Here is a 21,670-nt window from a genome sequence, read left to right on the forward strand (position 1 = left end):
AAAAAAAAAAGAGAGAGAAATACAAGAAGGGCAAATCTGGAAGCGGTCAGAGGTGAGGCTCAGGGTCAGACAGCTCCAGAACCCAACTGCTGGGGTTAAAGTTCTCATTGTGTCATTTATTCTCCAGGTGTTGTTCGGCAAGTTTCTTAGCCTTCTGTTCCTCACTTTCATAATCTATAAAACAAGAGGTAATGGTAAAACACACTTCAGGCCGGGCGTGGTGGCTCACGCCTGTAATCCCAGCACTTTGGGAGGCCAAGGCAGGTGGATCACAAGGTCAGGAGATCGAGACCATCCTGGCTAACATGGTGAAACCCCGACTCTACTAAAAAAAATACAAAAAAAGTAGCTGGGCGTGGTGGTGGGCACCTGTAGTCTCAGCTACTTGGGAGGCTAAGGCAGGAGAATGGCATGAACCCAGGAGGCGGAGCTTGCAGTGAGCCGAGATCATGCCACTGCACTTGAGCCTGGGTGACAGAGCGAGACTCCGTCTCAAAAAAAAAAAAAAAAAAAAAAAAAAAAACTGCTTCATGGGGTTGTGATACAATTAATTAAAGTTCTTGGCACATAATTAGATTTCTCTAAAAAAAAAAAAAAAAAAAACTCTTGTTACTATCATCATCATTATTGTCCTGGAGTAAAGAATTGGAAGCCATTAGGGAAAGCTTTCCCAGCTGTATTCATTTCTTGGGCTGCCATCCCAAATTACCACAAATCAGGTGGCTTGAAAGCACAGAAGCGTATTATCTCACAGTACAGGAGTCCAGAAGTCTGAAATCATGGGATCATTATGGTTGCTTCCTTCTGGAAGCTCTGTGGGAGAAACCATCCCCTGCCTCTCTCCTAACGACTGGTGGTGGCCAACAATCCCTGGTGTTCCTTAGCTTGTAGATGCATCACTCCAGTCTCTTCTTCCATCTTCTCTGTGTCCCTATGTCTTTGCCTTTTCTGTTTCAGAAAGACATTTTTGCTGCATTTAGGGTCCCCCCCTAATCCAGTGTGATCTCATTTTGAACCTTACATAATTACATCTGCAAGACCTTTATTCCAACTAAGGTCATATTCCCATGTTCCACGTGGACATAAATCTTGGGGTGACTCTATACATCCTACTACAGCAACTAAGAGCAGGTTACAATAAAATCAGAGAAACCATGAACAATTCCTGGAAAGAATGTCGTCAAACCATGGGCACGACGTTTATGGGCTAAAAAGAGTGTGTTGTGTGCGTGGTCAATCCAGCAAACTGGCTACCCTGAAGGTCATCACTGAGTCAGAACCAACTGTCAAACACAGAGTTAATCAATGTACTCTCATTCCAACTGGGGCAAACTTCTCTGGAGAAAACATATATCTGACAGGAGCAGGCTGTACACATCAGGCAACACACACGTGTAGTGAGCTCTTTGCCCTGTCTCTCCTGACATATTGTAGTCACAATTTAACCCCAAACTCGTTCTGATACTGAGTAATGCAATGCAAAGGGCATGGGCTTTGGAGCCTCAGGGAACTGGATTCTACTGTCATCCTCTGCAACTTACTAGCTCCACTTGCCACCTTCATGGCCTCAGATGAGGTACTTACCCTCTCCAAGCCTTAATTTCTGCATCTGAAAATTGGTCATAATACCACTAACAACTTGTAAAGTTGCTCTAAGTATGAAAATTAATATATGCAGAAGCTGCACCTAAGTACCTGGTGTAAATTTCAATGAGCAGTTGCTATTTGTCTTAGTCTATTTGCACTGCTATAAAAAATGCCTGAGACTGGATAACCAATAAAGACTAGAAATTTATTTCTCACAGTTCTGGAGGTTGGAAGTTCAAGATGGCACCTTGCTATTGAGTCTCCCAGAAGGGACAAACGTTATGTCCTCACATGGTAGAAAGACCAGAGGGTAGGAGGGCCTACCTAGTTCACTCCAGCTCTTCTATAAGGTCACTAATCCCATTCATGAGAGCTCCACCCTCATAAATGAATCGCCTTCTAAAGTTCCCACATCTTAATACTATCACACTGGTGATTAAGTTTCAACATATGAATACAGGAAGACAAATTTAGAAAAATAACACTTTTATTATCATTATTGTGAGATAGTAGTTTCATCTCTCCCCTACTAGGCTTGAGGGCAAGAAAGCCAAAGGGACCTTGAAGAAGAGCTGTGAAGATCCATGTGTCTACATGTATCTCATCATCTCTTCCCGCACCACCACCTGCATTACAGCACAAAAGTAAACTGCATAAACACACAGTAAATATTCATTGATGTAAATGACACACAAACTGCATTACAAATATAAGCACTGCCTCAATGAATGAACCTCCAATAGCCTTTCAAAATTTGGAGCCCAACCAGGACAGCCCATGGCAAAGTCTTTTCCTTTCATGACTTAGCAAATGAACACTGCACAGAGCAAAGGCAACACAAAGTAGTATTAGTCTTCTAGTGTATGTCAACATTTAGAGAGGCTTGGACCATATAAAAATGGTATTTGGAGGCCAGGAGCGATGGCTCACCCCTGTAATCCCAGCACTTAGGGAGGCCAAGGCAGACGGGTCACTTGAGGCCAGTAGTTTGAGACCAGCCTGGCCAACATGGTGAAACCCCGTCTCTACTAAAAATGCAAAAATTGGCTGAGTGTGGTGGTGCGGGCCTGTAATCCCAGCTACTTGCGGGGCTGAGGCATGAGAATTGCTTGAACCCAATAGGGGTGGTGGTTACAGGGTTATAGTGAGCCAAGATCGCACCACTGCACTCCAGCCTGGGCGACAAAACAAGACATTTTCTCAAAAAAATAAGGTATTTGGAGGCCACATAACTCCTCTTTCATGAGAGCATTTTTATTACTTTATTTACTTTGTATTACCAAAGTAATACATGCTCATTGGAGAAATGTTAGAAAATACAGGCAAGCAAAAACAATAAAATCATTCTTAATTTCAGATATACAGAGTTTTTTTTCTTTAACAATATAATGTGACACTTTCCTAGTCATTAGTCTTCAACATCATTTTTTAAAGTTGTCTAATATTCCATTATATAAACCTACCAATATTCATTTGACCTATCCTCCATCACAGGAATTTTAACTTCATTCTAATATTTTGTTACTGAAAACAGAAATGCAATGAAATGAGCTTATTCCTTATTTGTTTTACAAATTCATAATAATTTGGCATTTATTATAACCCTGCTGCCTTCCCCAAACATTTGCAATTAACCCAAAAGTAAATTTCCTTGGTTTATGAAAAACTGATTTTTTATCCAGTCTGAAAATCTTCCCTCAGCTTTGGCTGTATGATCTGAAGCAAGCTCTTTCCTGGCTGCCTGTATCCAGTAACTAATAAGTAGTCAGCATTCTTGGCTCCGGCTACTTAGCTTACTTGTTCAGGGCATAAGGCTAATGGGGTCAATGTCATGGGATGTGAGCTTGATATATACAGGCCAGTTAGTTACAAGTCCAAAAACTATTTCTGTAACTCCAGACAGCTGTCACTTAAAAGCTGGCTGTTAGTTTCCAAGGAACTGGGCAAAAGAGCATAGGTGAATCAACACAAATCCATCACCAGTACTGGAAAGATAATGTGTCAATAGCTTCATCTTGTCCGTAGAAAACAGTTCAGAAAAGTATTAATATTTAAAACTGGGGAGGCTGTAGAAAAAGAAGAAAGAATAATATTGGCAAGACAATTGGCTGACCTTATACATATCTTGGTTTATCAGCTTACTCTGTGAGTATCCCGCCATTTCCATATGAGAAAAATTCAGCAACATGTTTCAAATTGCGGATGGTGGTGTTATTTAACTGGCAATATTCTCTTGCAGCTGACACAGCCCTTGGCACTGATGATGTATATGATGAAAAAGGATGCCAGTGTGATGTATCAGTGGAAGACCTCACCCCACCACTTAAAACTGTCATTCGAGCTATCAGGTTGGTGAAAATGTTGAACAACGTGATTCAGAGACATACTTACGATTAATTGAATTACTATGTTGCTAAGTTCTTTTTCTGCAGGTAAATATCCTGGAATAACCACTTTCCCTTTCCTATTCATCCATATGCCTATTGAATTGTGAAATATTTGTTTCTTAATACAAAATTCTGCTGTGTTCAACACAAAGAGTTATAAAACGTGGGTGGGATTTGAAAACCCAGGTCATATTAGAGAGATTACACAAGTCTTGGCTGTCATGTGTATTTGCTGCTTTAAGGACATTTGGTTTATTGATGCAATTGGATTTTTAAATTATTTTTATGACTTGCTCCAATCTGTATTCTGTACAGAATTGTATATCAAAGAAAAGGCCTCGTAGGTTATTTCAAAATGGGTTGAGTTCTGAAAATGGGAAACCTAAAGTATTTTGCAGTGACTTAGTCTTACTATCTGAAATGTAATTGTTAAAGGCTGATCTTAATTTGCTTCCTCTACTGATGGCAGAGAGCTAAGAGAGTATACCTAGCAACTTAAATTTACATTTTCCATGACCTTTCCCACCACACACACACACACACACACACACACACACACACACGCATTCAAGATCCGGACTAGATGAACTGCTGCATGCTCAGCTGGCCCAGTTTAACCCTTTGGGGAGAATTTGTATCTGTCAGGGAATGCTGAGTAACTATATTGCAAAAAAAAAATACCTCTGCCTGTTGGTGAAAAACTAGAAGAAAGTTCAAAATATCCAAACCAGGCCAGGTGTGGTGCCTCATGCCTGTAATCCCAGCACTTTGGGAGGCTGAGGGGGGCGGATCACTTGAAGTCAGGATAAGCCTGACTTATCTTGAACTTGAAGTTCAAGATAAGCCTGGCCAACATGGCGAAACTTTGTCTCTACTAAAAATACAAAAATTAGCTGGGTGTGGTGGCGGGCACCTGTAATCCCAGATACTTGGGAAGCTGAGGCAGGAGAATCACTTGAGCCCGGGAGGTGGAGGTTGCAATGAGCTGATATCATGCCACTGCACTCCAGCCTGGGCAACAGAACAAGATTCTGTCTCCAAAAAACAAAATAAAGTAAAATATCCAAACCAATTTAGCTATTCACATGTTTGGTCTAATCTTGAATGTTAGTATGATTGATTACTTACTTCTATTTTTAGTTGGTCATTTGGCGTCATGTTAGACATTGATTTGCTCTATAGTTGAGAGTCACTGGGAAAGCGGAAATGAGTTCTAAAGATTTTCATAAATGTTTGTGGGGGCAAAGAAAATCATGGTGTGATGAAACTCCAGAAGATGTTTAAACACTATCTGTAGCAGCAGCCTAAAAAAAAAAAAGTCCAGTTACTTCTCAATGGAACCCTCAAGTCACAAACCCTACGGGTGGAGAGATTATACCTTCCTACTTGGCCTGGACAGTCCCAGATTATGCCTCTAGTCTCATCATAAGTGTTAATAATGCTCCCATCTTTCTCAAAGTATCCCAGTTTGGACAATCAATTATATGGTCACCCTATCTCTAGTGAACCTAGAAGCCTTGGGTGATGTATAAGCCCAGATAACCCATGTAGTGAAATGATGTCTGAAGCCTTCAGTTAAAGGGACAGAGAGGATTTAGAACTGCACTGTCCAATATGATAACTACTGGCTACTTGAGGCTACTGAGGCTATTTAAATTTGAATTAATTAAAATGAAATAAATTTTAAAATTTAGTTGATCAGTCGCACCATTCATATATCAACTATTCAATAGCCACAGGTGGCCAGTGGCTACTTCATTAGACAAAGAAACAAAACATTTCCCGTGTCACAGAAAATTTTATTGAACATTACTGGTCTAGAAGTCACCTTGAAATTTTTCACGTGTTGAGTATATCCATAAAAGACCCTAAAGTAAAGGTGGGACAATTCAGTCCATGAATTAATCTGACTTGCAACAAGTATGGAAAATCTTATCTAGTGAGAGCAGATTAGGCTTCCTAAAAGTCATACTTAACCCAGTTTATGTCATTTCCCAAGAACTTCTGAAGCTTTCTGCTTTTGCCTTACAACCTATAAAAAGGATTGTGAGCTGCAAGAAAGAAAATGAAATAGGTTTATTCTGCTAGCTAAGCACTTTAGCAACAGCTTAAGATTTACTTTGTTATTCTTGAAACTCGACTGATTTTTGTGAAGTCTTTGCAGAATTCCCTTGCTTTTCAGAATTCTTTCTTGGTTCTTATTTTTAATGGAACTTTACTATTTACATGTCCATCTTTTTGTGGATTCCTGACGTTTTCTGCTTGCTGCATTGTGGTACCTGAGGGGGATGTTTTTCTCCTCCGTATCCTGATTCTGCTTAGTGGTTTTTCATCACTTCTAAATTCCATTTCAAATTAACAGATTGTGTCGCTTGAACCCAGGAGGCAGAGGCTGCGGTGAGCCGAGATTGTGCCACTGCACTTCACCCTGGGCGACAGAACAAGACTCTGTCTCAAAAATAAAAATGAAAATAAAAATAAAATAAAGAAAATACAATTAAATTAATAGATTCTGTAAAAATCTAATAGACACACTCAACAGTTTAATAACCTAATTGAAAATATTTTACTCATGGTGTACTTAATTTCTAAAGATACATAATTTAAAAACCAACTAATACCATTAGCAGCTCTAAAAAGAAGTTTGCAGGTATAAGTCCTAAATCTCATGCAGAAGGGTTCTTTTCCTAAGGTGTTTAATTATGTTAATAAGTTCAACATCAGTTGCCGGAGGGTTTTTGCCAGAACATGCCCACCTCTTGCAGCTCCCCTGAAGCAGTATGTATATGTATATTACTGATTGCAGGTGTGAAACATCTATTACTCATCTCAAAATAGTAACTCTGGGCATTTTTCTTGTTATTTTTTAATTGTTAGAATATTTAATATGAATATTTAAATATGCCTTTTGTATTTCAGTAACTCTTGCAATAGTAGTTTTTCCTAGCAGCCAAATTAAAATGTGTAACAAAAAATATGTATTCTACTGCAAGGATGACAGTATGGAAAATAATATTACTACCTTCACAAAGAGCAAAGTAAGAGTTCTTATTTTCAGTTATCAATATTTATTAAACATCTGCCATTTTCTAGAGATGAATAAATAAATAATGTCACTGTTTATGGTACATAGTAAAGAATGACTATTCTTAGACTATTTCCAAAATATGTCTTTCACTCAGAAGAAAACTTAGTTTTGTATATTTCTTCCAGAATTATCATAGATTTTTCTCAAAATATTTTTTCAGGGAAATGCAAAAATTTGCTGGAAATGTGTTTTCAAACTCACCTTTAGGAGTGAAGACTGTACTTATTTTTAACCAAAGCCCCATATTTTAGTGATTCAGTTCAAACAATGTTAAGTTTCTTTTTATCCACTCATAGAAACTAGTTCCTAAATGGAAAGATAAAATTAGCAGGAAAGTAAACAAACAAATGGATAGACTCTAGAGGATTCTACACACTCACATATACCTATTTCGTAGCAGATCACCCATTTTTCTATCACTGTCTTAAAAATATAGCCAATAAATTACCTAGATATGTTCCCTCAAAATGTCAAGCATCTGGCTAATTGGGACTATCTGAAGGTAACAGACTATTACCTTTCATGCTAGTACTTGGCTTTGTAGTCATTATATATATATATATGAATCTTGGGCAAAATTTTACAGAAAAATTAATATATGCTTTTTAAATTTAAAATAACAGGCCAGGCATGGTGGCTTATACCTGTAAACCCAGCAGTTTGGGAGGCTGAGTTGGGCAGATCACTTTAGCTCAGGAATTCAAGACCAGCCTGGGCAACATGGTGAAATCCTGTCTCTGAAGGAAAAAAAAAAAGAATGATACTAAAATAACAAATATGTGAAAGTCATATACAACTGTATATTTATGGAAGAGCCCCAGAATAATAACTTTTTAAAATATAACAGAGATTGCATTATGTACTGAACGGGCAGGTAATTTATCAGATATCCACACCAACGCAACATATAAGTACTGTGTAAAGGATTCACCATTTGGGGAAAGAGCTTTGTTAAAACAGTGCAATGCAAAGCTTACCTGCTTCTTACCAGTATTGTTTTCAATGAATTACTACATGTGGGATCAAGGCTACTCTTTTTTTTTTTTTTCAATTTTTAAAACTATTTCAACAGATATAAAATTATCCTGTCAAATTGCTATTAAAAGTTTCTAAGCACTAATCTCTTCACGGATTGGTACCCAAGAGTTGGTGAAGCAGCTCTGGTCCTCAGACCACACTTTTAAGGCCACTGTTAATAAGATCCTCAGTGACAGTTGTTTTCCTGTCCGTTTGTTTTATACAACCATGTTTTATGTCAGTTGTCAAGAACTGAATCAAAATACTGTGCAACCTGTTCCTTTTGTGAATATCAACAAAACCACTGATGCAGATTATTCATTATTCTGAAGAGAAATGACCAAGAAGCTATTGATTGTGTCTTGCTCTTACCGTCTCTTACTATCTCCGTGCAATAATGGTCATGCCTGCTATGTTTCACTTTATGAAACTTTTTCTTTCCCAGGCCAGACTAGCCTTCTAGAGAATCAAATGAATACATGAATAAGGTCCAGGGTGAAAACTCAAAGAAGTCTTTAGTTGAAGCTGACGAATGACTTTACACTGGTACCATTGGCTAATTCTATCCCTTCCTCCCACCCTCCCTGAAGCTGCTAGGGAGACCTAGTCCAAGACACAGGACAGCCTCTGTACACCCTTGAGCAACTCACATTCCCTCTTCAAGCCTCTGTTTCCTCATTGGCAAACTGGGGATGGTAATGGTATTGACCTCATAGGGTTGTAGTAAGGAATGAATAAATGAATAAACATTTGCAAAGCACTTAGAACAGTATACACGGTCAGCACTATGTAAATGCTAATATTATTACCCTTGAGTTGTCTGGACTCCTTATGCCTTCCAGCATGCTGCCTCCACTGCCCATCCTCTGCTCTGGGTCAGCCTTTTTCTTTCTGAGCTCCACCCGCTTCCATGATGAGTCACATGAGAGGAGCACTTTGTTCTGTCTTCTGAAGGGTGCTCCCATCTTCCAAAACATACACAGCCTCACCTGCTTGCATCTCCTTCACCTGGAAGCACTTGCCATTTTCCCCTTGAAGTTACCTTCCCACCACCTGGACTGAGAAATTACTCAGAGCTGGAAGAGCATTTTTTTTTTTTTTTTGAAACAGAGTTTCACTCTTGTTGCCCAGGCTGGAGTGCAAGGGCACGATCTTGGCTCACTGCAACCTCCACCTCCCAGGTTCAAGCGATTCTCCTGCCTCAGCCTCCTGAGTAGCTGGGATTAGAGACATGCACCACCATGACTGGCTAATTTTGTATTTTTAGTAAAGACAGGTTTTCTCCATGTTGGTCAGGCTGGTCTCGAACTCTCGACCTCAGGTGATCCGCCCACCTTGGCTTCCCAAAGTGCTGGGATTATAGACATGAGTCACTGTGCCTGGCCTAGAAGAGCAATTTTTTCACCCATGAGGAGCAATCATGAGCCAATGTTCCAAGTAAATCTCACCTCTTTTCTCCTCAGGGTGAGCTTGATGCCTTCCCAGGCACCCTCTGAAGAAGCAACAGGATAATGAAAGGGAGAAGTTAGCTCTTCCCTCTCCCTCCCTGACCCTTGTCGAAGCCTGACTATAGACTCTTTAAAGCTCTTCCCAGCGTTCAGTGCATGCATTTGAAAAATAGGTCTTGAGCTTCAACTGTGCACCAGGCACAGAGATAAACGTTAACAAAAAAGATGGATCCCTGCTTAGAGTTGTGAGGAACTACCAGAAAAGTAGAGTCACTTACAATGCAGAGCAGCATGTTACTACAGTGACAGAAGTACAGGACGGTTTGGGCCAACCCATATTGGCACTTTTGGGGAAGGTGGCATTTGGGAAGACTCTAAAAGAAAGAAAAGAAGAAATCTGGTAGGTATGCAGGAACTAGCCAGGTTACTAAGGAGGATGTAGAGGCTGGGCAGAGAGAACTGCAATTGCAAAGAAGCAGAAGTGAAGGTGGCATTAGAAAGCACGGGTGATGGTTGAAGGTGGAGGACAAGGATGAGGAGAGTAAGGCTGAAGAGAAGAGCAGGAACCATAAGAATGAGCAGGAATGTGGGGGATTCTAAGTACAGAAATGAATTTATCAGATCAGTGCATGATATGGTTTGGATCTGTGTCCTTGCCCAAATCTCATGTCGAACTGTAATCCCCAGTGTCAGAGGAGGAGCCTGGTGAGAGGTGATTGGATCATGGGGGCGGATTTCCCCCTTGCTGTTCTCATAATAGCAAGTGAGTTCTCATGGGATTGGTGGTTTAAAAGTGTGTAGCACCTCCCTCCCGCTTCTCTCTTTCTTCCTGCTGCTCCGGCCACATAAGAAGCCTGCTTCCCTTTTGCCTTCCGCCATGATTTTAAGTTCCCTGATGCCTCCCCAGTTGTGCTTCCTGCACAGCCTGCAGAACCATGAGCCAATGAAACCTCTTTTATTTATAAATTTTTCACACTCGGGTATTTCTTTACAGCAGTGCAAGAACGGACTAATGCAGTGCTTCATTTGAAAACTTGGAAAGATGACTCTGATTGCAATGTAAGGAATGTATTGGAAAGAGAGAACTATTATTACAATACCTGGATCTGCTGGGGCCTGAGCTGGGCAGTCATGATGGAGAATAGTCAAGGATGGATTTCAGATAGGATTTGGATATTTACTGATTGGAGAGGATGGAGGGAAAGAACAGAAGGAATCAAGGATGGCACATCTGGAGGATGGTGAGACAGGCTGGCTTCAGGGGAGATGGTGCATTATTGTGAGTGTTGAGTTCAAGGAGTCACAGTAGGGCTCAGCAGGTAGGTGGATCTCTGGATCTGACACCCAGGAGAGCAGTCTGGAATATGGACAAATTTGGTAGCTGTCAGCACAGAGATAAATGGTTTGTAGAAGTCTCACCCCAGGGAGTAAAAAGAGAAGATGGTCAACACAGAAGTCTAAGGCTCACAAACAGGAGCTGCAAAAGTAAGAATGCTCTGGAGACAGATTCAAAGCAGCCAGACAGATGGAAAACCAGGAGAGTGTGACAGAAGAGAAGCCAGAGGAGGAAAGTGTTTCAAGTAGGAGGCAGATGTCAACGCTGTTAAATGCTGCTAAGAGGTCAAAGAAGATAAAGAGTGAGAAGGTCCTTTGAAAGTGGCAACAAGGAGGTCATCTGTGACTTTGGAGAAAAATTCAGTAGAAGGAAAAGGGTTTGAAGCCAGATGGTAAATAGAACACTTTTTTAAATTACCAGACTCTTTCACTCTAATATGAACATAGATGAAGTGTCAAGAATTTCTTTGTAACTAGCAAAGGCTCATCAACTCTTCTAAAATAGCTCAGATCTGATCAGTGAACTGAAGAACCACTAATGACATTTCAGAGTTCCTGAGGTGGATATGCAAATCAGGCCTCACTGTTACCCTGGGTTGGGTGATAAAATTTTTCAGTTTTCTTGCCCCTGTGTTCTTCCTGTTCTGAAAGGCATGTATGGGACCATTATCTTGACCATCCCTAAAATGCAATCTCAGCTGTGAATCCTTCTGACATCTCACTTCATATTTCAGGCAAGAATACTCCGCAAGTAAAGAAGAGGCACATGTTTGCCATTGCGGGTTTTGTCAAATCTACAAGCTGTTTAATCATCACCAGTTCTTAATTTTGCTGATGGCATCTCTGCTATTTTAGCAGAGGTGATGAGTCTTTGTTTGCAAGTCACTATTAAGACATTCTTGACAGCCAATCTATGACATGTTACAGTAAAGGATGCTGCTAAAAGAACATTTTATGGATCATTTAGCACATATCTTTAAAATCAGCTAATATACTCCCTGGAATGTTGTTTTTGCTTGTTTTTGTTTTGAAGGTAATTACTTGTGGCTACATTTGCTCTGAGGCTGTGTTAAAGTAGCGTTTTCACTGAAGATGCACTTACTTTGTAGCATGTGAGACATTAAACCTTTTCTTTGGCTATAATTTAAACAGAGTTTTCTATTATTTGCTAAAAATATAGAATCTCTTATTCCATGCTAAAAATATTTTAAAGTAGTCAATATGTATAGTCAATTTATTTATTTACTTATTCATTTCACACTTTATTTTATTTTATTTTTTTACACTTTAAAATTTATGCAAGATTTTACACTCCTAGGAACACAAAATCCCCAAATTCAGTCGCCATATCAATGCTTACAAATTCCTGGCAGGAAAGATTTCCTCGGATCTGGAAGTTCTTGCTTGGGTTTTACTACTCTTATACCCTTAAAAGAAAATCCAACAAAATCTACAGGAGGGGCCAGGTGCAGTGACTCACGCCTATAATTTCAACACTTTGGGAGGCTGAGCTGGGAGGATGGCTTGAGCCCAGGAGTTTGAAACCAGCCTGGGAAACATAGCAAGACCCATCTCTACAAACATTAAAAAAAACAAAAACTCTGCAGGAGAGCCTACTAGATCCTGCATATAAAGGACAATAATGGCAAGCATTAGGAGAACAAGTCTACTCTCAGTGGTGGAAACAGTGTGGCCACAGGATGTCTGAATGTCCTAAGTGAGCCAAATGGAATATCTGCTTGCCCGTACAGTGAGAATATCAGACAGACTGTACACACGTGGAGCTAATTTACATTTCTCTATTAAGAGTTAAAACCAAGAAAATGAGACAGATCAGTGCATCCAGGGACTCCTGGGGTTCCTTGGTCTTGTCTAGTAACCCGATCTAAGATGAAAGAAGAGTAGAGGAATCTTAGATATATAATTTTATAACTTGCTTTGCAGATTATAAAACTGTCAGAGTTTAAATACTGTAAACACAAATACAAACCTATATTGTTGAATTATGTTTATGTATTAACAGGAAAACAACATTAAAAAGTATTCTAAATAACTAACACATATGCCTTCAATAGTGACCCAAATTATCAAGCTCTGCGGCCCTAGTTGTCTGCTGGATTTGTCCCGTGATCAGTTTCGAGTGAGGGCTGCCTCGGGAAATTCTGTGATCAAAAGGCTCTGGGTCACCTGAAGGATGAGCCTTGGGGTCCGTGCTTTTAAGACAGATAGATGCTGTATTTCTCATGGAGAGTCAGAAATCAGCAGATAGAATTTTGCAAACTGGAAGAGGGAGTATTTCAGTCTGTTTTCTGATGTTTATAACAACATCTGAAACTGAGTAATTTATAAGGATGAATTTATTTCTTACAGTTATGGAGGCTGGGAGGTCCAAGGTGGGAAGGTGTATATGGTGAGGGCCTTCTTGGTGGTGGGGACTCTCTGTGGCATCCTGAGGCAGCACAGGGCATCACATAGCAAGCGGAGAGAGCATGCTAAGTGCTAACTTAGGTCTCTCTTCCACTTCTTATAAAACCACCAGTTCCTCTCTCATGATAGCTCATTAATCATTAACCCATTAATCCATAATTCATTCATACAGACAGAGCCCTCATGATCTAATCACCTCTTAAAAGTTCGACCCCTCAATACTGCCACATGGGGCATAAAATTTCAACATGAATTTCAGAGGGGACATTCAAACCATAACAGAGGGATGTGGAATGCATGTCGGTAGTGTAAATTAACCCAAATAACCAACATAAAGTGAGGGGTTAAGGGGGAGAAACCCACATCCACCCCACAAACATAAGATCTGCAATCACAAGGGGGCCGGCCATTCAGCAACCTTCAGAAACTTAATAATATCCCCAGAGATGGGGGTGCAGAGTAGGTAAAGCACTGTCATCTTCTCCAGAAATCATATCTGATCACCTCTACCAGTCTGGGTTAAACACCCCTCTTCTGCATTCCCATATCAACCTGGGCTTCCCACCACCTTGCACATCACAAAGTGAATTTTAACTGTCTGCCTACTTGTCTATCTGCCCTACTAGACTGGAAGTGCCCCAGCAATAAGATTTGTTTCTTCATCGCTGTATCCCTGGCATCTAGCACAGAAGCTGGCATATAATAGGCACTCAATCAGTGTTTGATGAATGAACGAATGAATGAATGAATGGACAAATTATAGCGTCCCACTCAACAGGCATCACCAGGGGAGGCAGCCACATGGAGCTTATCTAGAGAGCTCCAAGCTCTGGACAAATGAAACTCTCAAATCCTATCAGAGCTCACAGTCACAGCAACCATTGTCTTGCACCATGCTTGTAGAGAGGAAGAGACTGAGGACCAAATGATCATTGTCATCACGTAGGAGGCTTCTTTAACTCTGCCAGCTCCCAGCAGTTAACAGTTCGGAGCCTAACACAATACTCAGCACAACGTCATAGGTACTCAATGAATACTCATTGTAAGAATGAATGAATCAGTCACTTTAGCACTTCCTTTCCCTTCCAAGGTAATCCTTTGAAAAATTAATGGAACTTCTTAACTACTTTTTTGCATGAAACTTCAGACCTCACTCAAGGAAGGGGAAGCATTTCGGTTCTGATTAGAGGTCTGACACCAAGGCACTCTAACGCCATGTCTATGGGTCTGACATGTGCGACTTCGAAGATTTTGCAAGCCGGCATGAATCATGATCACTTTTTTGCATGACAGCCGGGATTGTTCCACCCTCAACACACTCCACCACCACATGCCACCATCACCCCAATCCTGCCTCTACTCCAGGGGCTCTCAACCTTGGCCACACATTAGCATTACCTGAAAAGTTTTATAAAATCTTTGGACCATGCCCTGGAACAATTAAAACAGAATTTCTGGAGGTAGGTCCCAGGCATTTTTTAAAGCTCCCTAGGTGATTCCAAAGAGCAGCCAAGCTTGGGAAGTACTGCTGTCTTGACAGTCAATCAAACTGCCTCTTCAGTTCACAGTTGGCTGAGCCCTCTCCGCCCTGCACATGGTTTGGCTGCTGGCTGGGTCCGTCCATCTGTTTGGTGGTGGCAGCAGTCACTGCTGCTTCTGTTTTCTCATCATTCTTATCTCTGCATATTCATATGCAATATTTTTACCCTAATTTAGAGGATTGGAATAAGACTTTTGTAAGATTTTAGAATTCATGGCAGCACAACAAATGCACCTACATTTCCTTATAAGTGCACATGTGTTCGTGTGTATATATAGATGTCGTCTACCCAGAGTTTCACTTTGCTTTAGTTATTTCTTCATGCTCAGAAAATTGTATGAGCAGACTTCAGTTTCAAGAGGAGGTACCAGTTTAGGTTTGTGATGAATCTTTTACACCCTCTAGTGGTACCGCTGGGGCATGTCAGTTTTGTGCAATAGGTTTATTAGACTCCTAGTCTCTTCATAACCAGCAGCATCAAAGGAGACTAACCTTAGAGGTCTTTTGCTCTTTGCTGCTGTATTAGTCCCGGTGACGCAATCTACCCTCATGAAGAAAAGAAGCAGATGAATATGTAACTTACTCCTCAGCCTTTTGCTGGTCCTCCAAAGGGCTCGTCATAGGTGCTGAATGAATATTCACTGAAAGAATGGATGAATCAGTCACTTCAGCACTCCCTTTCCCTTCTAAGGTAATCCTTTGAAAAATTAGTAGAACTTCTTAACTACTTCTTGCATGAAACTTTAGACCTCTCTCAAAGGAGAGACATAGTAAAAACAGGACATTCACTTTAGCAAAAGTGTATTGAATACTTACTATGTGCCAGGCACATGTGAGTAAAAACAATCATATCATATCAAAGTGTCTTTTTCATTGTTGTTATTTTGTGTTAAAGTATTAAGATCTTAATGTTAAGACAATAGAGGAACCTTATGATTAAGAGCTCAAAGCTGGAGCCAAACTGGTTCAAGTCCTAATTCCACAATTACTGGATGTTTAACATCAGGCAAGTTACTTAACCTCTCTGTGCCTCAGTTTCTTTATCTGCAAAACGGGGATGACAATAGTACCCTTATCATAGGATTATACTATAAAGTGCTAATATTATTATCATTTTAATCATTAAATGTATCTTAAAGGTCCTAATTTAACTCTAGAATGATTTGCCCAGACATTCCTTTTTAGTAGGAAATACACAAGTCATATCAAATTTTTTTTGTAAGCATGTAAGAGGCCACCAAGGTCTTCTGCTTCTTCCCCAGGCCAGTTCATGGGCTTTCATTTATTCCTGGCTTCAGGGCATTTTCTCTTAGCTCTTCTTATCTAAACCAGGGGTCAGCAAACTATAGCCAGGGGATCAAAATCTAACCCAAGGGGCTTGTTTTTATAAATAAAGTTTTATTGAAATGTAGTTACACTCATTCATTTATTATTTATTTATTGTCCTGTGGCTGCTTGCATGCTAGAGTGGCTGACTTGAGTAGTTTCAGCAGAGACCATACAACCCACAAAGCATAAGATATTTACTACCTGGCCCTTTATAGAAGAAGCTTTCTGGCCCTTGTCTAGACTCTGAGTCTAGCTGCTTGCTCCCAGCTGTGTTTAGAGAGTAAGACACAGAAGGTTTGGGCTAGCCTATGTGAGAACTAAGCATGAAACCAGTTTTCACTCTTCTACCTGCCAACAAGGACTCCCCTACTCTCCCGGTCTCCCCTCCACCGCCTCATCCTGTAGTTAAAGCCCTTAGTATATGAAATGCAAGTCTTAGAAAAAAAATTGAAGAATTGAAAGACCTTTTGAATTCATAGTTTGATAGCTACTTTGAGACATTTTCCTCAATTTTCAGCACCCACATATTTTTCCCGGTGTCTAGAATTATTGAACTCTGAGCTTCCTTGCTCCCTGCAAGTAACGAAATAATGGCCTACTCCTCTTATCAAAGGCTAATTGGGTAGCTTTTTGCTCATAATATACCTTGGGAATATATTATATATATTTGCCGGAAAATATACCCTGTAAAGCAAAACTAACAGACTCCAAGGAGACTGATGTATATATCCTACAAATGAGGTCAAGTAAGCAGACAGCCCCTAAAATTTCTGATAAAAGGGAAAACATTACAATTATTGGAGGTGGGTAACCCATGTTAGCCATGGACTGATTCCCAGAAGGGACCTTATGAGAGAATGCAGGTGGCCAGGTTGAAAGGCAGATGTATTCCAAGCATGGGATCCCCTCTGGAAAGACAAGGACAGAGATGAATAAATGACTAATGTGGCCTTGGATTCATTTGTGTGAGAATGTCAGAGCATACAAGGCAGAGTAGGAGGTCAGACCCATAGACAGCCTAAACATTCCCCTTAATGTTTACATGGTTGCCTGCCCGGGATTCACTCTGTGTTGCAGCACTGTGAGTGGAATGGTAAAAATGTGAGCCTCGGCATCTGCAGTAACCTTGGTCTTACTAATTCTGTGACCTTGAACATGTAACTCAACCTCCTGAGCTTTACTTGACCCAAATGTCAAAGGTGGAAAATTCTTAGAGTTTTAAGTTGACAGAACGCAGGTAAAGTACTTTAGCACCGCACCAGCCATCCAGCCAAGCACAACTCTTGGAGACCCACTCAACATTAAGTTGAAGAGAGCAAGATCTATGTCTTGCTCACCTTTGTATCCCCGCCATCCAGCTCTGTGTCCAGCAGATGGATAGTGGGTGCCCAGGTTAAGTTCATTGCATCATAGAGACAGAGGCAGTTCCAGGCATTCCAAGATGACCAGAGAAATAAGAAAATGCTGCAGGGGGCAAGGAGGACAATACTAAATACTCAGAGATGCTTTCTCAAACTTAGCTTGGACACAGGTTTTCTTCTCTCTACCTTCTATTTTGATCATGAAAATCGTGTACGGTCCTGGAAGAAGTGAGAGGGGATTGGGTGGAAAGAGGGAGGCTGAGATAACTGAATAATGTAAATATGTCAAGTTATGTGACCCGGCTGACCAGGCATCTCCATTCACAGAGTATGATGGCTAAAATAGTTAGGAGCCCCAGAGAGCATCCCTCACACCTGGTCCTGCTTAGAGCAAGACAGGCACACGTGATTTTTGGAAGCACTGATAGCAATCTCCTAGGAATGAAAAACTGAGGTTGTATTCTTTTTAGACTCTAGCCACATGTTTTCTACTGTTTTCTTGATGGTCTTATAATACTGTAAATTTCATTCAACCAATATAATTCCATCCCAACAAGCTCTTCCCTCTCTTTTCCCTGGACAGTTTTGTTTTGCTATTAGGTCTTTCTTTACTTTTGCTGCTCATCATGTTGTAGTATTACATATTTCTTGACTTCCACTGTTCTTGCCTTTCTCCTTATTTCCTCAAAATGATATCTTGTTGCTTGCAATGCAGTCGCTTTGTGTAATCCTAATTACATTAGCAATCTAAGGAAAAAGAACATTATGTTTTCATGATTTTCAGTAGCAGTTTTATTTAAATGACTTTTCTGAACCACACATGGTCTTAACTATTAAATGAGTGAACATTTCTTTTACTTTAGAAAGTTTTTTTATTCATGGAGGAAACTCGGAGGCTTATGCTCTTTCTGAAATGTGCCTGAAGAACTTAAATCTATTCTAAGGCATTCTTTTTAGAAGATCTGTACAAGAGTCTGCCTTGTCACAGAAAACAAACATCTTTGAACTATGGAATAGCAAATCCTCATTTATTTCTTCAGCTAGCATTTAATGAACCCCCTATTACTTGCCAGGGATTATGCAGATGCTAAAGTAAAGAGCACAGTTCCTGGCATGAATAAATTCCAGTGGGTGAGACACACTGCCACAGATTTAGCTACATCACAGTGCATTTGAAAGCACAGAGAAAGACCATCTACCCCAGTGAGGGTGGTTAGGAAAGATTTCCTAGAGCACTTGGTGCTTGAGCTGAATCTGGAACAATTAGCATTTTAGGTAGAGTGCAAAGAGACAGAATCCTGATGAATGGGCACTTTGGTGACAGGAAAATCCAGATGGGCTGGAGAGCAGGCAGCATGCGGAGGAATGACTAGAGATGAGCATTTGGAGAGAGAAGGGGGGAGTTCTCACCATTCACTACCCTCTTCCCTCTAGAGTTGCCCGAAGTCTCCACAGTAGAGCTTCTAAACAAATAAACCTCCCATGTTCATTAAACTCTGGGCCAAGTGTTGGGATATCAAGAGTAGAAGACATAATCCCTGCATTCAAGGGTCTCACACAGTCTGGTGGAGGAAGCTAGTATATGAGTAAATAATTATAGTGTGGTGTGTTAGGTACCAAGCTAGAGGTTAATAGAGAAGTGATTAACTGTTTTGTTGGAATCATAAAAATTTCTGTGAAAGAAGTGAGCTTTTTTTGAGACAAGGTCCCACTATGTTACCCAGGCTGGAGTGCGGTGGCAAGACTGTCAAGGCTCACTGTAGCCTCGACCTCCTGGGCTCAAGTGATCCTCCCGCCTCAGCCTCCCAAGTAGCTGGGAGCATAGGCATGTGCCATCATGCATGGTTAATTTTTTATTCTTTGTAGAGACAGGGGTCTCACTATGTTGCCCAGGCTGGTCTCAAACTCCTAGGCTCAAGCAACCCTCCCTCCTCAGCCTCCCAAAGTGCTGTGATTACATGTGTAAGCCACCGCACCTGGCCAAAAGAAGTGACTTTAGAGCAGAGTTTTGAAAACACAGCAGAATTTCAGGAAAAAGGAATAGCAAATGGAAGTAATTGAAGTATATAATTGATTGGCTAGTGTTTTTGTGGACCTACACATACTTTATTGTTGCTGGAACCTAAAGTTCCAAGGATGAAGTGGAAGGTGATGAGGCAAGAGAGATAGAGGCCAGTTTATAAACAGCCATATAGGATGTGCTTCTAAGGAGTTTGATGTTTATCCTACAAGCCATGGAAAACCAATGAAGGACTTTAGGAGGGGGGTAATATGCCCTTACTTGCATTTTGAAAGGTTTCTTCTTTCTAAGGCTATAGCAGTGGAGATGCAAATGAAGGGACAGCTTTGAGAGCTATTAGGACATGCCTAGTCTTCTTTTAACAAAAGTAAAATGACAGGGTCATCATTCTTTATATAAATCATTGATTTCAAAAATATCTATGGGCCAGGTGCAGTGGTTCATGCCTGTAATCCCAGCACTTTGGAAGGCCAAGGCAGACGGATCATTTGAGCTCAGGAGTTTGAGACTAGCCTGGGCAACATAGGGAGACCCCCATCTCTACAAAAAATATAAAAATTAACCGGTGTGGGGGTATATCCTTGTAGGCCCAGCTGCTCGAGAGGCTGAGATGGGAGGATTGGCAGATCTGGGAGGTCAAGGCTGCAGTGAGCCATGATTGCGCCACTGCACTCCACCTGGCGTGACAGAGTGAGACCTTGTCTCAAAAAAAAAAAAGAGAAAAAGAAAGTCTATGCTTTTAAACATTCCCTCCACACTTATAAATCATAGAGCCTGATTTAGAACTTTCATATCTCACTTTAATCTCTTTAATGTTTTTGTTTTCAACCCACAACACAGCCAGTTGAGAAAATCTATTTGATCTCCATCTTCAAAAACTTAATCCTTAATAAGTAAGTTTTTTTTAGCGTCAGTAATACACTGGTAAATGCTGAACAACCAGCTCTTCAGGAGAAGGAAATCCTGATTTGTATTGTTTGCCAGTTTCTGTAGTGTAAATACTCCTGTCATAGCTGTTTTCAAACTACCAATGTGACATCACCCAGCAGGAATTGAGAAGATGGGCAATATTACATTATTAGATAGAATTTCCATGGTACAGACACAATATATGTGAACGACTCAAGAGCATAGAGAGTAATATACAGTAAAACAATTAGGAAATGGTGAGGTTTGAGTACATATTACCTTTATTTTTAATATAATGTATTTGATTGTAAGTCTATATAATTTAATTTTTAGTAATAGCTGTATTTAATAACCACCAAAATTCTTTTTTTAAATACTTTAAGTTCTAGGGTACATGTGCACAACGTACAGGTTTGTTACATAGGTATACATGTGCCGTGTTGGTGTGCTGCACCCATCAACTCTACATTAACATTAGGTATTTCTCCTAATGCTATCCCTCCCTCTGCTCCCCACCCCATGACAGGCCCTGGGGTGTGATGTTCCCCGCCCTGTGTCCAAGTGTTCTCATTGTTCAATTCCCACCTATAAGTGAGAACATGTGGTGTTTAATAACCACCAAATTTTTTTTTTTTTTTTTTTGATACGGAGTCTTGTTCTGTCGCCCAGGCTGGAGTGCAGTGGCACGATCTCGGCTCACTGCAAGCTCCGCCTCCCGGGTTCATGCCGTTCTCCTGCCTCAGCCTCCCAAGTAGCTGGGACTACAGGCGCCCGTCACCACACCCGGCTAATTTTTTGTATTTTTAGTAGAGATGGGGTTTCACCGTGTTAGCCAGGATGGTCTCGATTTCCTGATCTCGTGATCCACTCGCCTCTGCCTCCCAAAGTGCTAGGATTACAGGCGTGAGCCACCACGCCCAGCCTAATAACCACCAAAATTCTTAAAAGTAGTCAGTGCTTGGGAGTCAATGCAAGGTTGCTCCAGGCACCACTGCACATACTCCTCTTTTCTAAATAATTGAAATGATATTTATTAATCCAATTTTCACTATTTAATTCTCATACATAAAGTAGGAAAATCTTTAAGTAAAGCACTGGAAAAAAGGCAATACCACCTGGGGAGTGGTATGATGTATAAAAATAAATGATAAACCTATTAAGAGTTTTAAAGTCTACTCTGTTTTGCATACTTATCATTATGTGAGTATATTGAAATAACATA

General features: G+C 40.5%; 1 protein-coding gene across 3 annotated transcripts in view; it reads left to right on the forward strand.

Annotated features, from left to right (window-relative positions):
* Positions 1-21,670, forward strand: part of KCNQ5 (potassium voltage-gated channel subfamily Q member 5) — a 592,520-nt gene that overhangs the window by 559,645 nt on the left and 11,205 nt on the right. For all 3 annotated transcript variants that reach the window (XM_054490399.2, XM_054490397.2, XM_054490398.2), the window contains one exon: positions 3,827-3,935. In XM_054490399.2, the coding sequence (XP_054346374.1) occupies positions 3,827-3,935 (109 nt within the window). The remainder of the gene's footprint in view (positions 1-3,826; positions 3,936-21,670) is intronic.

Source organism: Pongo pygmaeus, chromosome 5 (assembly GCF_028885625.2).
Source record: "Pongo pygmaeus isolate AG05252 chromosome 5, NHGRI_mPonPyg2-v2.0_pri, whole genome shotgun sequence".
In the NCBI taxonomy this organism is placed as follows: Eukaryota; Metazoa; Chordata; class Mammalia; order Primates; family Hominidae; genus Pongo; species Pongo pygmaeus.